This window comes from Lichenostomus cassidix, chromosome 12 (assembly GCF_008360975.1).
Source record: "Lichenostomus cassidix isolate B80296 chromosome 12, HeHo_3.0, whole genome shotgun sequence".
Taxonomy (NCBI): Eukaryota; Metazoa; Chordata; class Aves; order Passeriformes; family Meliphagidae; genus Lichenostomus; species Lichenostomus cassidix.
The window spans coordinates 9995612-10015610 of NC_139493.1; the positions used below are offsets into that span (position 1 = coordinate 9995612).

The 19999-nt window shown below is 40.7% G+C and overlaps 1 protein-coding gene across 1 annotated transcript; it reads right to left on the minus strand.

The window, feature by feature from the left end:
* Window positions 1-2461: 2461 nt before the first annotated feature.
* Window positions 2462-19538, minus strand: TXNRD3 (thioredoxin reductase 3). Its single transcript, XM_085072580.1, has 16 exons — window positions 19326-19538; window positions 13733-13793; window positions 12165-12274; window positions 11865-11978; window positions 10312-10384; window positions 9323-9442; window positions 8796-8938; window positions 7276-7391; window positions 6945-7170; window positions 6616-6708; window positions 6115-6191; window positions 5420-5576; window positions 5123-5230; window positions 4141-4236; window positions 3799-3933; window positions 2462-3670 (listed from the first exon to the last, which is right to left on the minus strand). Exons 1-16 carry the CDS (start codon window positions 19449-19451, stop codon window positions 3602-3604), a joined length of 1824 nt encoding a protein of 607 aa, XP_084928706.1. The 5' UTR covers window positions 19452-19538; the 3' UTR covers window positions 2462-3601.
* Window positions 19539-19999: the final 461 nt, after the last annotated feature.

Here is a 19999-nt window from a genome sequence, read left to right on the forward strand (position 1 = left end):
CTGTCCAGACTGTGCCAGAGTGAGCCCCCTGCACAATTCCAGCCCATGGCTTCCACTCCATCCCAGCTGCCACAGCTCAGCCCCATCCCTGCTCTGAGCTTCTCTCACCCACACAGCACGCAAGCCCCAAGTCAGAGCACGTCCAAGGGAAGCTTACATAAGGAAGTCAGTGCCAGGTTTCCAAGTCACAGTTTTACAAGGCAAAGTGGTGGTGAGCTCTGCCAGCATCTACCCATAACCATCAGCCTGTTAAAAGCAAACAGCAAGAGTGCAAGTACTGTGTAAAGGGAAGTTCTTGTCCAAGCTCAGGTTCACTGGGTTCTCAGTCCACTGTTACAATTCAGGTGCACCTGCAGCTGCCAGACACAGACAGAAGCACAAACAGGGCAAATCCATCCCAGCAGGGTGTAGGAGTAGCAAATTATTTTAAGAAAAGCTAGTAAAAAATACTGTAGCTCAAAAAAACTCCCAAACTTGGCTACTTGAACCTCTAGATAAGCCAGTCATTCTTTTCTTCCTTATCCAGATCCATCTGCTGCAGACACTTCTACAGCTGATTTTGGTAATTTCTCCCCTTGCAGAGCAAGCACCACAAAGCACATGACATTAAATATATCCACTATTAGTTTTAGTTAAAATGCTTGATCCTTCCTTCCTCTGTTGTTCCCAACTCTTCCAAGGCACATCCAGGAATTTTTCCCTTCCCAATACTCAGGGAAGTCTTGACAAATGCAGGATTTAAACATGTACTCTTAGCTCCAGTTTAGAGCTAAGAAAAATAAAAAATCCTATTTTTCCATTTTCTTCCAGTATGAGATGTGCTGAAAAAAGGTAAACACTTCAAGTCTTTGTCAAAAGCAGCTCCAAGGGGAATTGTGAGAATCAGAAGCCTTAAACAGTTCAGTTACCCAGGAAAAAATCTTGTGTCTAATTCTGGCATTTCAAGGCTTATTCAGCTCCCCCCTTTACCTCTGACTTGCCCTCACAGCTCTTGCACAGGCCAACTTTAGCTGCTTGTGTTACTCAAGACAAATTACAGCACTCAAGATATAATTAAAATTTATGCTATGTGGAAAGCCATCTACTAATTTGATGATTAAGTGTCTTCCATGTTTACAACAACTATAATCACAACCACTCCTGGACCTGAAATGGATAAATTTCACCAGTAAGTTATAAAACCACAAAGCTTTGCTGTTCATCCACTGTTTCAAGAGCTCCAGTCCAGATACAGAGCACCATAATCATAAGTGATCTAGACAAGCAGCTAAGCACAGAGTCAGTCACAACTGAACATTTTCAACTGCAGCTCATAAAAGGTTCTCGGTATTAGAGTGTAAATAAAAAAACATATTATAAGGACACAGAACAGTTCTTTAGAATTTGTTGAACATTTATGACAACAGAAATGTAAACACCAATTTGCCTTTAATGCCACTGCTGGAGTGTCCTTATTACCCAAACTCAGGGTATTTATTTGGTTGGTACAGGTTCTGCTTCTCAGATTCTACCTTCTTTAACACCTACTGTCCAGCTTTAAATTTTGGCTTTGATCTCTCTCTTGTTGTCACAGCACATTTTATTTCACATGTGAGCCTACTGAAAGACAAGTGACATGTTCACTTCCTCCAGCTGTTAGCTACTTATTGTGACTTTTAACTGGAGAGTTTAAAGCTTAAAGTGTATAAAAGTTCTCAATGGCACCAGCTCTGTGTATCACCTAGAGCTGATGGCTGGGGCAAGCTTGTCATAAGGAACATCTGCAATTAGGACACTGTTGCAGACATGCAAGTGGTAATTATTGATCAATTAACATGAACCTGCAAATCAAATCTCAATTTGAAATAAAACTCAATTAGTGCTTACTAATAGCAAATTCGGGAATTAGCATTCATTGACTGTTTCCTCCTTCACGTCCTCTCCAGCAGGCTACACCAGGTAAGCTTTGCCATTCCCAGTCAGTTTCTGATGATTTCTGTGAGACCAGAAGTAACTCTGCAGTGAAACAGCACCTGCAGCTCAGCAAGCATCTCCACTGTCAAGCAAAAGTATTTTGCAGTGCTACTGGGCACTGAGCAAAACCCCAAAGCCTCCAAGAGTTATTAAATTTGAATACCGCAATGATTTGTTGCTAACACTCTAGCTAGATTCTACAGAGCATCTTTGAGCTGTGGTGCAGTTAAACAATACAACATTAAGGTATTTAGGATCTTCTGGAATATACAGAAGTGGTATTAAGCTGTTCTTTTAGTTTGAAAAGAGACAATTCTGCATACCAAACAGACACACGTTTGATTTCTTGAACAAGTCCCCAAGGGTGATGCGACAATTTGTTTCTCCATTTAAAAGATTACAACATGCACAAGTCCATAGAATTTTTAGTACTGTATGGGACAAACAACATAATTGTAGCCCAATAAAATCTCAGGCAACATAAACCATGAGGACAGACACCACAGAGTGTTGTATGCATTGTTTATTGAACTTCAAATTCCATGGTACATCACAGATTAAATAGTTAAAAACTGGTTACTATCATACAATGTTCAGAACAGTCTTTCAAAACAGCTCTTTGGACAAAACTAAGAGCCAGATTCAAGCACAATTCCCCCAGGACAGAATGCTAGGGGTGGAAGAGAGCTTCAAAGTACTGGCAGTACACAACACTACACAAAGCACAGCAGCTCTGGGCTGCCACATGTTTCAGAGCAGCTCTGTACAACACCTTCTACCTCCATGGGCAGCCATCTACTCTGTTAGTGGGACAGTCTGCTTCTCCAAGACTTCAGCATTCCACAGAAGAGCACAGACATAATTCTGGGTTCTGTAAGGTTTTAAATTATAGAGCTGAAACCAGATTTAAGTAAACTGATATGGCCTTGTGTTTACGCTCTTCAGCCTTGACACACAAGATACCTACAACTCAAATTTTCATTTTAAGGACATGTCACCTGAGGTCAAACACCTGTGAATGTGAACAACAGTGGTGTCTTGGGTTACTGTGAAGTTTTAGACTGGTTGGGATGGGAGACTAGTGCTTGAACTGCACTGCTCAACACTGCATCCTATTTATGCCATCTTGCCTCAACTGAACATACAATTAAGTATAACAAAATGCATCAAAAAGATGAATCAGTCAACTGTAAACTGTTGGCAAGAATCACTCAATTATACATTTGTCTTCTATTTCAAGCATTTGTACAAGACACTGGAACTAGAAGCATTAGCTTTAATTTGTGCAATTTAAGAATTTCCTTCAGGAGGAGTTCAGTCATCTGACTAGACAAGAACCTCCCAGCCTTGCCTGGCAGCCATCAGTCGCAGCTCACCTCACGAGAAGGTTCCGAGCTACAACGTCAAAAAAGCACCGCAGTGCTAATTCCAAGCAAAGTCAGGATTTACAGTCCGAGATTTCCCTGCTGCATTACTGTTCCCATGTGCAACACAACTTACACTGAGGAAGCCTCTGGAAGGCACCACTCCCAGCTGCAGCACATACAGTGGTACTGATGCAAACCTTTACTTTGCTGCAAAGCAGTTGGATGTATTGGAGCTTCCACAGGACCAAGAGTGCACAACATGGAAACGTAAAACAGCAGGTTTAACCTCAGCAGCCCTTCTGAGTGATGTCTTGTCCAGAAGCTTTTGTGATATCCAGAGTGGTGAACACCTGTAAGAGACCAAAAGAGCAGCTTATTTACTGTTGCCTGCATCATCCACATGGCTACTGATTTTCTCTTGGTAAAACCATCTACAAAAGCAGGTTTTAAACCAGGCTCTGCCTTCCCCCTTTCTTACCTCTGCACAAGTAGGATGGATACCAATTGTTTCATCAAGTAATTCTTTGGTGAGACCACACTTGATTGCAGCAGCAAAACCTTGGGTAACTTCACCAGCATTGGGGCCAAGAACATGCAGTCCTATCACACGATTCTTTAGAGCAGATGAGAGAAAAACATGAGTCAGTACCAGGCAAATTTTGACAAAAGCTCCAGTGTGTAACTCCCGCTACACCAAAAATGTTATACAAGGTCAATAGCAGAGTCTTTAAGAAAAAATTAACTACTTCAAATAAAGTAGCTCTGCAGTTCTTTCCATTTCAAGAATACCCCAGCATATCCATTCCAGCTTGTAACTTACATTGTCCTGTTTATTGCAGATAATTTTTGCATAACAGGTGTTGTTATCTCTGCCTGGCACTGTCCATTCAAGTGGCCAGAATAAACTGTGATAAACCTGAGAAGAAAACAAGAAAAAAGTATTAAAATTTCATTAATTAATTCAGTCAGACATAATTCTACTTTTTAGTATCTTTATAAATAGGTGGTTTGACATTTAACCCACTATATTCTTGTCTATAACTAGACAAGAGTAATTTTGGTTCTACTCAGCCCACAGAGTCCATCAACCAAAAGCAGAGGAAGACTTGACTCAAACCATGTATTTCTGATTTAAATACCTGAAAAAACAGCAACACTTCTAATATACAGTGGCTTAAAAATCGTATTTTCAGAAAGGGAAGTACAGAATTAATATCCAGTTACTATAAATTTAAACCTATTATGCAAAACAGCTAACAGCAGAAGCTCAATAAGGTCAAGTGATTATGAAAGATGTAAGGAATCAAACACCAGGCATGCAAGCAGCTTTAATGTAACTCCTCAGAGATGTGCAGAAGCCAGAAATTACCATAAAATGGGGAAGTTATGCCCAAAACTCCTACAGACATATGGTAAGGTCAGCAAAAAAACCAATTCACAATTCAAGTACAGTGAAGCAGCAGAAAATAGTTCATCCCAGGAGTTTGGTACACTTCAGGAATAAAAATCTTTAATTCATGACAACAAAAAACACCCCTACAGTTCTGAAACCCAAGTCTGACCTCCTGAAGTCAAATGCTTCTCAGCCACCTGCAAGTAGTTATGCACAATTCTAATGGCCTTAAGTCCAGTCCTGGGTTTCTGTGCATCCAGTACCTTGCTGGCCAGATGAAAACACAGCCATAACACCTCTACCCAAATAAACTTTTGATCTTGTTAACGCTATGCCTTGAGAATAAAGCAGCAAAGCCCAAGAAAAACACCCTGAAGCTATAAGTTAATTGACTCTTGGGTGTTCTTACCTCCAAGTTTTGCTTTCCATATTCTTCTATGGCTTTTTCTTCAGGAAACCCACAGCAGCCATACTCTAAAGGGGTAAACACTGTTGTAGGTACATTGATATAGTCACACTGAAAATAAAAATAAAACAATCATATTTAGACTATACAATATATAACAAATGTTATATTAACACTTTTTTTCTTTTATACAAAACACTTGCAGAGCCCACAGACAAGTGGATAAATTAACTCATACTACTGCAACTTTGAGGCAAAAAAGCATAGAAAGAAGTTGAAGCTGTATGCTTATAGCTTTACCTTTCTGGAACTACCCCCATACAGCCTTTGGGCCAGCAGCCTCCCTGCCTGAATGGCAACTGGAGTAAGTTCAAGCTTTCCATCCAAGATATCCCCAATAGCATAAACATAAGGCACATTGGTTTGTTCTTCATCATTTACAGGGACTTTCCCATTCCTTTAAAACAAACAAAAGACCACAGAATTCAGCATCACAACTTTCCTCAGAGCTCTGGAAAAAAACAGAGGAGAGAAACTCTATTCTAACTACTGAGCATATTTCATTAAATATGTTTATGCCTTTTTTACTTCAACTGCAAACTCTTCAGAGCATTAATCACCTCCAACTCTAACACATGGCTGAAGTCTGTATTCAGTGGGCCAGTTGTGATGTGAACAGCAGTGTCTGGCTGGTGACAGTCAAGCTCTCCAGACACCTTTGGACCACAATCTTTCATCTGATTCTTATACAGCTCTATGCTTTAAGCACAGACCAACTAATAGGTATTAACTCAATAGCTCCTTTACAAAATACACATGAAAGAAATGAACTTAATGGACAAATGTACTCAAATCCAGGACAGAAAAGGTTTCAAGTGTTCACATAATTGTCATATAAAAGAGTGAGAATTAAAAAAGAACATTAGTATCATGAGGTATTTTTAAAGAGGTTAAAAATATCCTTGTATTCAGTTAAGGGAGTTCACAATACTCACTTCTCATTGATTTTGACACCGATTGTGTCCAAACCAATATTCCTGGTACATGCATCACGACCAATGGCTATCAGAACCTAAAAAAATCCCAAAATTAATGGAATAACTTTGTGCAAGAGAAGTATAACATAAGATTTCCCTTGGTCTTTTAGTGAAAAAACTAAAGCATATGAATAAAATTACTTCCAATTTTTTTCCTAAATTTGAAAGAGCCACCATGTGCAACTTGTTTTAGAGATACAACAAACAGAAAAACAAAACAAAAATAGAAGCAACAACACTGTTAATATGAACTAAATTCCAGGCACAAACTTTCACCCATTCTGCTGAAAGGGTTTAACTAAAGATGAATATTGAATTTTCACTTTTTTTTTTCTGCCAGTAATTTACATGAACAATTTTCAAGCAGGATTTCCCTTTGTAAGTGGTTCAAGAAGGAAGTATTTTAATACATTTTCATGTGCATCTATAGTCAGTTATTTCAAATCCAGAAATGCTTACAGTGTTAAATTCTTCTACAAGGATGTCTGATCCCTCAGTAGATTGTGCTGTCACTTTCAGTCTTCCTGGCATGCCTTGCTCCAGCTGCTCAACCTGTGCAAAATTTTTGTAAGGTTAGAATGACCTGAAGCAGCAGAGCTCACTTCCATTGTCATTCAAACCTTGACCTACTAATCTGTCATTCAGCAGTAAAAAAAAAACAAAACCTCAGTCTCATAAAACATTCATTTCTGCACAGAGCCAAAGCCTTCCCAGACAACACCTGCATTTTATATGTGCTGTTTAAAGTAATGCTGTGTTAAGAGAAGAAAGCTGAAGGAAGCACTTGCCTGAACAGGTACAAACTTCCTGATGAACTTCACACCGTGTGTTTCCATGTAAGCACCGACTTTTTCTGCCATCTCTTGGTCAAAGCCCCGGAGCAGAATGGAGCGCACCATCACTGTGACATCCAGCCCCAGGCCAGCCAGAAACCCTGCACACTCCAGAGCCACGTAGGAAGCACCCACAACCAGAGTCTTGCCAGGGCAGTAAGGCAGGGAGAAGAGGTCATCACTGAAAAGAGAAGAAGTGTAAGTTACAAGGCTCTTCCACCAGCTGGTTTGTCTTGGCAAACACTAGAGCACACAAAGTCCAGTCTATCCTGCCTTTTCATCTCACCTTGTAATGCAGAATTCCTTATCTCCAGGGATTCCCAGATATCTTGGCCTTTCTCCTGTTGCCAGGACAAAAGTCTCTGCTGTGTGATAGGTTACTTGCCCTTTTCTGTTAGTTGCCTGTTGATAAACACACAGTTAAGACAGATGTTCTCATATAATTTAAGATAAAAATTATGTAATCCTCTCCTTAATTATTGTAGATATGTTCAAAAATCAAGAAGAAGCAGTTTGAAAAAGAACTTATGCATTTAGAGATGCCATGCAGGTCACTGAAGAACAACAGGTTTAAACAACAGACTATCAGGCTTTTCTCACATTAGAGCACCTAAAATCACTTAAGTCTTTGAATCCTGCCCATTTTAACTACTAATTTTGACTGAATTATTCATAACAACTTCACTTCCAAGTTTCAAAAAGCCACAACAGATTAAGACACCTCCCTTTTACCCCCAATAAAAGGCCAACACAATGCTATGGACAGAATAACATCAATTAGTTCTTAAGCTAATGTAAAAATAAAAAGGTAACTAGTTACATGACTTCAGAGACTTCACAGGGCCTAAGACCTTAAGTGAATTCTAATTAATTTGACCTCCAGAGATCCTTGGACTTTGAAAATTTCATCTTGCCAATGCATCTCTCCCAAAATCTGACCTTCATTCTTGCTCTTTTTTAATAATTTTCCAGCACAGATGAAGGGAAAATTTCTCCCCATTGAGTCAACAGGTAGTTCAGGTTGGAATGGATCTCAGGAGGTCATCTAGTCCAGCCTCCTGCTGGAATTATCTCTGTTCTACTTCACTTATTGGCTAAGGACACTTCAGAGGATGACCTGCATGCCTGGACACTTGAATAGTTGGTACACAAGGTAAATTTGATATAGCATTATCCTTCAGTGCTGATATCTTAGTTTAAAACACAAGTAGTCCAGCCTTGACATTGAAAACAGATTATTACAACTGAATGCAATAGCTGCCTTCAATGAGCACTTCTAGGTTAACCTTGCTACAGGATGATCACTTACAGCAAGGTTACCAGAACAAGCTTTGTCTTGCAAAACTGACACTTTAATTTGTATGCTGATACAGCATAAGGTTCTAACAGTGCTCTTACGCAAGTGCTTAATCTAAATTAATTTCAATAGTTTTTACGCTTTAGTATGAAGGTTTTCCAAGTTGCAAAATCATACAGCTAAAGCCTTCCCTTTTCCCCCCATCCTCACTCAGGCTGCTGAGTCAGGTAGAAACATGCAAGAAAAAACTGAGACCACCTTCCTCTCATCTTGCAAGACACAGGTTTACACATATCCACATCACTCTTACTTAATTAGGTTTGCAAACACTGTGGCACCTACTAAAGTACAATAATTATTTAAATCAGTAACTTCACAAATGAGTTTTTGACTTCAGTTGACCTAAGTTGGCAACGTTAAGATGAAGCCTTTTCAGTGCTGAATTTTAAAAGGCAGTTTTGGAACACGAGCTCTCTCTCCCAACTTAGTATTTTCAATGCAAAATATACCTTAATTTTGTGTGGTTCCACAAATTCTCCGTAAGAATTGAGGTATGTCACAGACTTCTCTCTCAAGGACACTCGATAGCCCCAGTTTAAAGAACCAATGTAGTTCTGAATTGCTTCTACCATGACCTCCCAGTTGTGTTTAACTGAAACAAGACACTAATGTCACATTTAAGGAAATAAAAGCGCAATGTACCCATTATGAAAAACTTATTCATTGTAACCCATGCTAAAAGAAAAATAAGTATCGGTAAAGAGGATACATACTAAAGTCTTGTTCTACTATGTTAATATTTACATGACTTGCTACTATCTGAAATAAATCTATTCTAGAAGTTCTGTCATTTAATTCAGATAACATAGGGAACAAAACACAATTAACTTTCAACCCCAAAGGTTTCTATGACTCAAGAAGGAGGACACCTAAGTACTGAACTCTGCCTCTAATTTATTAAGTCCAAAGTACAAGAAGTGTTGAGCTCAGCGTGTCATCTGTACATTCTTGGTCTGTCCTCTGTGTTCTTACCAACCTTGTTCTTCATACTGCCACCCATATTTCCTTGAATCTTGGAGTGCCTGACCCAGCAGTGCTGCTTGATGCATCAGCTTCTTAGGAATGCAACCTACATTTACACACGTGCCACCGAGTCCTAAGATGGAAAGAATCACATTATTGTTTCCATGAACAGGACATTTATACTTTCCCTACGATGTGCTTTGTATAATCACTCAACACTTGGTGAGGTTTGTTATAGTCACACGAGTAACATGAGACTTCTGTTGCAAGGGACATTTTAAAATGCAATGAACACACCAAACTTGTATTCAGTTTAAGAGGTTACTAGACTCACTAACCCAAGATAGGTACAGCATGTCAAACACAGACCAGGGTTACTTATTCCACAGGGCTTCAGGCTTTAGTCATGTTGGTAAGTAAGCAAGGCAAAAAGCCCAGGGTTCCTGCAATTTAGTATCACCTATTATGTGGAATTTGAAATATACCTGTGTTTGAAACACTATCTACAAAAGCACATTCGTTCCTTGACTCAATCTAAGTTTCACCCAAGTTCCTTACTCATTCTCATCTGCCAGTATCACTGATGAGGTCAGACAGCAGCTGTCCTTAATCGGGGAAAGGTGAGACATACACAGCCATGCAGTCCCTGTTGCAAAGGGAGCCTATCAGCTGTCCACAAAATAGAACTGCATGAACTAACAGGCAAAATAACCCCAAAACCATTAGAATGTGAACATGCACACACACAGCCAGACATGATTTGAAAGTGACCAAAGCTAGAACAACATTTGACAAAGAAGAGAGTTAGCAATGCCCAAAACAGAAATAACCATCTAGAAAAGCAGCAGGCATGCTGGAAAACAACTCCTTTGTTATCTGTGTACCAGAATTATCTCAATTCTGAGCCTCAATTTCTAAGAGGACAAATCCATAATATGTAACATCTCAGTATATATCACTAGTACTCACAACATCATAAAACACAAGATAACAAAAGCTTACCCCATGAGGTTCCAAGAGGTGTTGGAACAACATAATCTAATACCATTACTTTCTTTCCCAAGGCAGCAGCTTCCTATAGAAGATGGAGAAGACCAGTCAGCATCACTGAACCAAGCCAGCCTGTCCACTCATTCATGGCCATGATATACTTAGCACTAACAGAAGGCTTCTTTCCTACCTTCACTAGTTAGACCCATTATCATATATGCCTCTTCTACCTCCTTCACTGGACAAAAATTGGAATCCCTCAAGAACTATGACTTTCTTTGAAACTTTGAACGGCTTTTTGCATGTTCAATGGTGCATCCAGGTCATCCTATGCTGTCAAAAGCCACAATCTGAAAAAGGTACGAGAAGGGCTCAGCAGCCTATGAGCCTCTTGTACCTCACCCAAAGAAATAGTTTCCTTAGAATTTCTTTTAGAAAATTTCAATAGCCAAATTAATGTGCTCCTGCATAATCTTGTATGACCTCACAGCTGATCTTGCTTGGAGCAGGAGCTTACATCAGATGTTCTTCTAATGTCCATCCAACCTGAATAAGCCTATTATGCTCTGTTCAAGTTATTACCAGGTACACATTGTTTCATCTTTCAAGTGCTTCACTCAAATCTTTAGGTGCCTCAAATCTGTTTAAGAACTGCAAACCAACTGCAATCTGGTCTCAAACAAGGTTTAGCCAGTTGTCTTGTATTTTGTGAATATCTCCCACTCTGAACAATTTGGCAATTAGAACCAAGTTTATAACTGATGTCCCAGAAGATAGTGTGAGGAAAGATCTGAGCATTCTGAAAATACACACTTGGCCAACTGACAAATTCCACTGTCACCTTCTCCTGCCAGCTTTATATTTTCTAATGAAGGCTGCATGCCTGGCTGTATTGTACAGCAATTGCCAAGGCTGTCAAGAACAACCTCACCATGCCCAAAGCATAAACTGGCAGTTTAGGATAGCTGGCTGAGAGATGGGAAGTGTGTGTCCAAATCCCTCAGGCAGCAGAGGAAACTGAATCCACACCTTAGGTCCTGAGGCACTCTGAGCAACAGCTAATTGTGTAAGGACTACACAATCTCAGTCACCCTTTCTGAGAAAGGAGCTAAAAAGGGAACTAAAGAGTGAAGCAGCTCCTTGAGAGAACTGCTGGAAGCATTTCATTTTAGATGACTGGCGATCCTGAAACCTAAACTGTCAAAAGGCTTTAAGACTAGCCCTTACGTTTTCTAGATTACTATTTAGAAGTGCCTGTGCATTACACATGCAGAAGAGATAGTTAAACATTTGGTTCCACCCTCAGCCAGAAAACTAAAACCTATAATTAGGATCAAGACCTGAATAGACATTGGCTAGAAACTGGTCCCTTAAACCATTATCTCCTGAGTGAGCACATTACTAGACCACTACTGGTTCATTAATTAACAAGCTGAACAGTAATACTCATCAAAATATAGACTGTATAAACCCAACATATATAAACCAACATAATTAATAGAGAGATTGACTTTTGAAGAAGCTTTACGTACAAACTGTTCCTTAATGTCATTTTCACATCATACCTTAGAACATGCAAGTCCACCTGAGCCACCACCAATAACAATGAGGTCATATTCATAGGGTTCTGTAATTTGGTTATCCCCAAGGAGTTTCTGCAGTGATCCATCCTGGTAAGCCTGGCAGAGAAAAGGAAAAAAATAATCAAATTAGCGCACATGTTTCTGAGCAAACAACAACTGAGTCACGTTGCTTCCTCTGACCTGCATCACCCAGTCTACTGTGTCACACAAAATTTAACTAGGACCAAACAGCAAACTCACTCAGTCTTGTCTACTTCCTGCTGAGTTTTAAAGCCAAGTTACCTGATATGTTGCATCACAGCCCCCAACATGAGTTCCATTCACAAATACATTAGGCACTGTCCTCTGATTAGTCAGCTCTGCCAATACTTGCTGAATACTGGCTCCATCATCTGAGAATAAAAGAAACATGTACATTATAAACAAATTTAAGGAACCAAGCTTTTAAAACAACCTGAAGTATTAAAGGTTTGGACTGTGATACACTGTAGGCTGCCAAGACAACAATTCAATTATAAACATTCCATTTGCAGGTTTCCTGGACACAAGTAAGTCTTTAGAAACTGCTCAAAGGAGCAGGCTTAAATACAGACATTCAATTGGTCTCTTAAACCATAATCCTACAGAATGGACTAAAGCTGAAGTAGCAAGAGTTTAGTTCTTGTATTTCTTGGATCTTTATCTGTCTGTAGCAGTGTCACACCTGGTACTACACAAAAATTCTTTGGTAAGGGAAGTATGAACATGCTTTTCTACTTACCCTAAAGCTATCTTCCTACTTTTTCTACCCACCACATTGTCAGAAACTTTCCAGTTTTAAAATTATCATTGCTTGACCTGACCTGTCACCTGAATCATCAGCACCTACACACGGGCTCAATTTGGATCTCTCAGCAGTATATGTGGGAATAGGAATTTACAGTAATCACTTAGACTTTTTAAAATCTTTTTATTTCAAGCCTGTATCTATTTAGCATCAGTAATCTGAAAAACTGCAAGGGAAATACATTATTAATTAGAAATTATTCCAGAAAAAGAAAAGGCTGTGCATTGTATTTAACATATCTTGGGCTATAATTAATTCACAATATGACAACTTGAATAAAAAGTAAAAATAACTAAGAACAGATGAATAAATATCTATATTTCTCCCAAATACTGCTTAGGCAAAAAAGCCTTCAAAACTAGAATTTTAAAAAAGCATTGGAAACTTAAGTTTTATACAGAAAAAAATTAATAATACACACTTAACAGCTTACCAAAAGTGCATTTAAGAGTTTACTAAGAATCAGGTAAGAAATTACTTGTTCCTAAAACTACATTAAAAGCTACATGAATTATGTCCATATACATATAAGGCTCTGCACATGTCCTTAAACTAAAGCAGCTTGGACTTTAAGAAAAAAACCAACTTGAAGCTAGCAGCAGCCAAGTTACTGGAATTGACCCTTCCTTCCAGTGACTCAGCACTTTTCCCAAATAAGGTCACCCACGTACCATGTCAAACATTAACAATTCAACTGAAGCCACAAGAGAACCATGAGCAGGAAAAAATATCACAGGCTTTTCCCCCAGAAGTCATAGCTCCTTGGAGAGAAATCAGATCTCACGTTGGCTATCAGCTGATGATTTTTACAGAAAGTCAAAGCCTTCAGTTACATTAAAAACACATCCTGTGTTAAAATCCATATTGAAGCCTAATTGCTTTTATCTCCACATATATTAAAATGTATTTTACTTGTTTCACATATCCCCCAGCTAGTTCAAGACAGCTTTAGGAATCATGCACAATCACCCATTTTCAGTAACATTCAGCAGCAGCACATGATAGATGTTTCTCTCCTACTCACCAGTTACATCCAGTTCCAGAGCATAGTACTCCACACGCATGGAGCGGAAGAGTTCCTTCACCTGCAAGAGGAACAGACACAATGGCAGTGCAAAGGTTTCTCAGTGTCTGACAGCCAGCTCACGGTAAAGCTTCACTGCTGGACACACACAGCTAACCTCTAAGGCTCAGTTCCTGCGCTCTGAGGCACAGGCTCTACAGAGCTTTGGTAGTTTGGCACTTCTATGTTTTGCATGTTCCTCACTTAAAGGCAGGGAATTAACCTCCCAGTACAAGTTCCATTACCTTTAGAAAAAGTTTCTAGACACAATTTGCTTAGCTGCTGACTCCTCCATCCCTGACACACTAAAAGCCATGGAACTGACCACCACATAGAAACACAAAGAAGAGAGACAAAGTAGCAGCAAGATTCCTTGGTTATACTAAGGGGAAAAAAAAAAAGGAAAAAAGAGAATAGAAGATAACACGCAAAACAAAACACTGTTAAGGAAATTAAAAAAAAAAAAGGCATTATAAAAAGCTGCAGAAAGAAGTAACAATTTCCAAATGTACTCAGCACTCAGCTGGGTGTTTTTCTAACCTCAGTTCTGGATGGACGGAGTGTACTGTTACCGGAATCAAATCAGGCAGCCTTTTAGAAACAAGATTTTTATATTTTTTGTTAAACTTGTACGTGAAAACAGCTCTAGCAAGAATTCCTGACTGCCTGTGTGACAGACACATTTGCCAGCATGGAGTCTGAACATTTTACAACCAGCTTTCAGATGAACTTCAAATTTATTGACAGAGTTTCACTAAGGGTATGCTGAGTCATATCTATGAAGTTTAAAGATGTCCAACACATGAGGAATAAAATGTTTTTAATAATGCTGTGATTCACACTGTTACTATGCTGAAAACTGAGTATTCCTGTGTTTTCTGATGGAGTTTCAACCTTATGTAAACAGTAAGATTTTGTATTCTGTACCAACGACAAAGAAAGTTTCTTACCACAAAATATATCAACTGTAATGCACAAAAAAAAGCTCTGCCTCTGTAATTGACTATATTGGTTCTACAGTTATAGAATAATGGAAGTTCTAAGGGACTTTTTCAGGCCACCTGCACCAACTCCCTGCACAAAGCAGAGCCAAATGTGAAGGCTAATCCCATTGCTCAAGCACTGTCCACTCGTTCTGAACATTCACAAGGACAGAGACACCAGAACCTCTCTGGGCTGGCTCAACATTTGACCATCCTCCCAGTAAAGCACTTCCACTTTATCCCATTGGAGTGTCTGTCATAGCAACATCTGTTTATTGGTTCTCGTCCTTTCACTCTGCAACTCCAAGAAGAGTCTGGTTGTCCTCCCACTTGTCAGCTGGAAGCAGCAACTAAAAGCCGTCCTTAGCTATATCAAGGTTGATAAACAAACTGAGCTCCTCCTTCACGCATTCCGTGTCCTCCAGTCCTCTACCTTTCAGGTGAACCTGAAAACTTTTGTCCTAAGCGCACCACTACCTTCAGGCTTGCTTCCTGGAATGATTATGGCTACAGGCAGAATGAAAGGGAAACAGCAGTGGAACTGCTGAGACCTCCTACTCCGTACCTGCTGTTACAAATCCCATACTAAATTCCATTAAAGACCTAAAAAGCAAAGCTTAAAGTGATTGCTACTAGCAAGTCTTAAGAATGTGGAGGCAAGTCACAAAATTAGCTATTTGGCTGCTGGTTTACTTTGCAGCAAAGCAGCAGAGTTAAAGGCACGTGTTGATTAGCTGTTGTTTTCTTTTTTAAAAAATCCTGCCAAAACATTGCAACAGGAGCTGGCAGAGGGAAGGACAGGACACAACATTACTAAAACAAGAAAGGATTAAACACTCAAGAAAGGACAGATTTAAGGCATTTAGGCCACCTTTATTCTCTACTGAAGGTACTGAGTAGAGAGAAAAAAAAAAATCAGCCAAATGTCAGCATCCTAATTAGAGGTAACTATTGAACTTTATACAGATCATACTTGTGTTGCGCTAACGAAATAAAGAAGGAACATAGCAAGCACATGAGCAGTTACAAAACCTTCAATACAGGCCAGAGATAATAGATTACTCCAGTTTGGAAAAGGAAATGATTAGGAGGAGTAGAAAGATAACACATTAATCATGAGTAATATCTAGATACGGTGAACAGGAAATGATTTCTCAGAAATACTCACTGGAGTACACAGCAACAACTGCATTTACCAGAAAACAAGTTTGAAATGAAAAGGAAGTAGACCTCCCTAGGGAACACAACCAAAGAACTTACTGCTGGCATTGTAAAAGCCAAAATTAAAAAGAGATCAAAGGAGGTATTAGACCAACTAATGAAAAATAAGATCCACTGAAAACTTTTAACTCAGAAAGTTAAAAGTTAATACAAACTCAGGTCAAGACATTCCTGTATCACACACACAGCACTGGAATCTTCAGCAGCATACTGGGAGATTTTCTTCCTTAGATCCCAAAGCCAACACTAATTTTCTCCAATTTTCTCCAAGCGTCTGGGATAGAATACAAGGTTGCATGGTCACTGATACAACCACTTAATTCCCTTTTTACCAACTCAATGACCTCAGTTACCTACTAAACCCTTCCAGTTTTCAAAAAAAGTGATAGACTAGAGAAGTTTCCAATTATTATCAAACCACAGAAAATTTCTCTGAAACCAAAAAATTGGTCTAACTTTAGAAAACTCGTCCTGGAGATGTTTTCTGCCACTAGGGTAGCTAAGCAGGTTTGAAATAAGCTTCATACCATAAAATAATAATGGTATGTCCTAGGTCTGCTTTTTCAAGTATCAGCTAACATTCCATAATAGCTACAGTTGAATTGGCCAGAACCCCCTGAGGATAGAGAATGTAATCTCTAATAGCATAAAATATAACTAAAATAACCAGCAACTTCCATGCAATCACAGATGCTGCTCTTAAAATTTCACCATATCACAGTGTTCAGACTTGCCATTTTTTCATGCTAAAAAACTGTGTTTTCTTTATGCATTTCTATCTTACTTATTATCTTTTCCGGGTGCTAAGAAATTGAAGGAACAGCCAAGTTAAGTTTTGACAAGGAAGTAATTCCACCACCACCCCCTCTCCACCACTGCCCTGCTAAAGCAGTTGAACAACAAATTGCATTTGCAGAAGAGCAACAGCACAATTGCCAAGTCATGCTATTAGCTAACCTGAATACAATCACCTACCTAATTCACTTAGGGAATTTATTTGCAATGCTGTTAGTGAAGAAAAGTACAGTCTTAATTTTCTTCTAGCATAGCTACCTCTACTTGAAGTAGAATTCTTTCCAACCCCAAATTAGGTAGTTTCAGAGCACAAGCACTAAACATCTTTAGTTTTTCAATTAATTCTACCAGAAGCACATTGCTAACAACCATACACAGTAAAAGACAACACAATGCACACTATTCATATCTGTCCAAGAACTATGTGATTACAGGCTAAGTACCCAAGCTGTAACTACACTTTCAAATTATATCCGCTTCATTAATTCTATAGACTAGATCAGCTAGCAAGAATCCTGCATCACCCATTGTTTTCCCATTCCTTTCACTAATTTCTAAGTCTTGGGAAGGAGGGGCTGTTGATACCCTTAGTGTTAGAGATATTTCTCTGTTTTACCACTTCATGTCTCATGGGAGGCTTCCTTTTTTCATAAACTTTCTTCTTCTAATTCTCTGTCTGCAATCTATACCCCTTCTACACATTTTCTTGTTATATTACCTTTCTGTTCTGTTTCTAGCAGGAAAATAAGCCAAGGAAATCTGCCTACCAGGACAGTCAGCTCTTCTCCCCTGGCCCTATTTATCACCTGTTCCTTCACAAAAATTCATGCAGGGTCTTTCAACTCCCCCTCCTAGAAAGAGCCACGAGAGAGGGCCCTGCTACTCCCCGTATTCATTCTTGACCTTTGCAAGACAATAAGGATAATACTCCTCATATCTGATTGCTTCCCCGAAGCAAGCAATCCTGCCTAATGGACAAGCTCTGAACAAATGCAGGAAAGAACAATCTGGAATTTAATTACTGAAGTACAATAAAACCTTTTTTCCACTCGAGCTCCTTTTCATAGTCTAGACCCTCTGCAACACCACAAACAAATGAAGGAAGGAAAAAGGCACAAAGTTTAAAAAGTTACTGTGCCATTATGTGATCTCAAAGCCACTGAACTGAGTGCCGTGAGCATCAACATTTGCCATTATGATCTCCAAAAGCACATAAGGCAATGCAAATAGGCACAACTAAGTATTTCTCAATGGACTGCACTGAACTCAGGAAATTATTTCCCCTCAGCAGAAGATAACACTTTCGTCAACTGGACTAGACTGAAGCAAGACTTCAACCCTTCAATTACAGAAATTCCCAGTAAGTTGCTGAGGAAGTTTTAGAAGGATTTGAGCTAACTTCTATGCTCTACTATTTGCCAAAACATTCTTAGAGAGAAGTCATTGGTTTGGTCTCTCCTCTCAAACACAGAAGCTTCCTTTCTCAAAATCTCAATTATGTTGTGAGACAGGATATATTCACTTAAGTTTTCTACAAGGAGGTCATAATATCTCTTCCCTCCCAAGAACTCCCAAGAGTTCCCAGAACTAAACCTAACCTGGAAGTGGGAGTGAGGCTTCTCAGAATTTTCCTGGTTATCAGTTCTATTGAGGAACACCAGGACTTGATCCAAAAGATCAAATTATCTTTTTCCAGCATGGCCATATCAAACACGGTAGTGTGAGGTTTAAATAACATTTCAATAGACACTTTTTGTAAACATCCAAGAAACCCAAGGCCTACACATCCCCAGATTCTGTGTATGACCAGTGTGCTGGCATTGTAAAATTCTAGTGAAGGCCCTAGGTTCTTTTCATGACTTTGGCTTACTAGTTACAGCCACCCTGTGACATTGATGCACGACCAGGGCTAAGGAGCTATTTTTCACTAAACATCACAAATAACCAAGAGCGTTTTTCCCTTTTTTCAAACACACATTATGACCAGGATTTAGAACTTACTTGCTATAGAGTCAACCTTCCTCAGATTTAGAAACAGCAGAAAACTTAACTTATCCCTCCCCTGGAGAGCAGTTCTGTCCAAGCTGAACACCAGTGTGGTCCCCATATTTCCCCTGAGGAACACAGCCAGCACCCTGAGCTTCGAGCAGCAGTGTGGTCCCCAACTTTCCCCTGAGGAACACAGCCAGCACCCTGAGCTTCGAGTAGCTGCAGAGCTGAGGATCAAGCACCCTGTGCAGAACTCGCCACACATCCCTCCACCCGCGTGGCAAAGGCAAAGAACCACCACGGACGCCCCGGGTCTCTGCCTGGTTTCAAGGCTGGTAAGTGGTTTTCCAAGGCCGGCACGTGGTGCTGGAGCGGGATGGATACAGCGCCACTTTTACACGCTCCACAGCCCGCAGGTTTGGATCCTGCAGCGCCTTCCCTCAGCCCCGCTCCCCTGTGCCCTGCCCGGGCCGAGGAGCAGCCTCGGGACACAGTTCTGCCCATGTATCCCTCGAGGGCAGGGCCCGCGGGGCACCGCGCCGAGCGACCTCCCACCGCCGCCTCACCTTGTTGCAGTAGGGGCAGTAGCTCTTGCTGAAGATCATGACGCGGTGGGAGGCGATGAGGGTCTGCACGCGGAGCTTCAGCCCGTCCCAGTCCGGGAGCCGGGTCTGTCCCGGCGGCGGCGCCATGGCGGGACCGGGCTGAGGCGAGCGGCACCGGCACCTTCCCCGCGGCGGCCGCGCTGACCCTCGGCCGCACCGCCCCTTCCGCAGCGGGCAGCGTGACGAGCCGGGCAGACCTATTCGCAGGGAGAGGGGGGGAACAACATGCCAAGAAGGGTTTGTCGTGCTGTATTTCAGCCACATGCACTATAAACGGTTGTAAAATAATAAAAATTCAGTTATACCAGAGAAGAAAGTGTTACTATTCGCCTAAAGGCTAAGTAGAGGGGGATAAACTTGAGTTGTTTAAGCGTTTCTCCCCTCTGCGAGGGGACGTGCAGTGAGCCAGCAGGAGGGCGGCGGGAGCGCGCATGCGCGGCGGAGGGCGGTGTCGGGCGGGGCGCGGGGCGGTGCCGGGCGGTGTCGCCTCAGAGCCCGCCCGGGCTGGGACGGCGGATGGTGCTGGGCGGGAGAGATGTAGCAGCGCTCGGCGTGGAGGTCGTTCTTTCACTCCTCACGGGCAGTCCGGCCCCGAGCCGGCGGCGACTGGCCCGGTTTGGAACAGTCGGCGATCG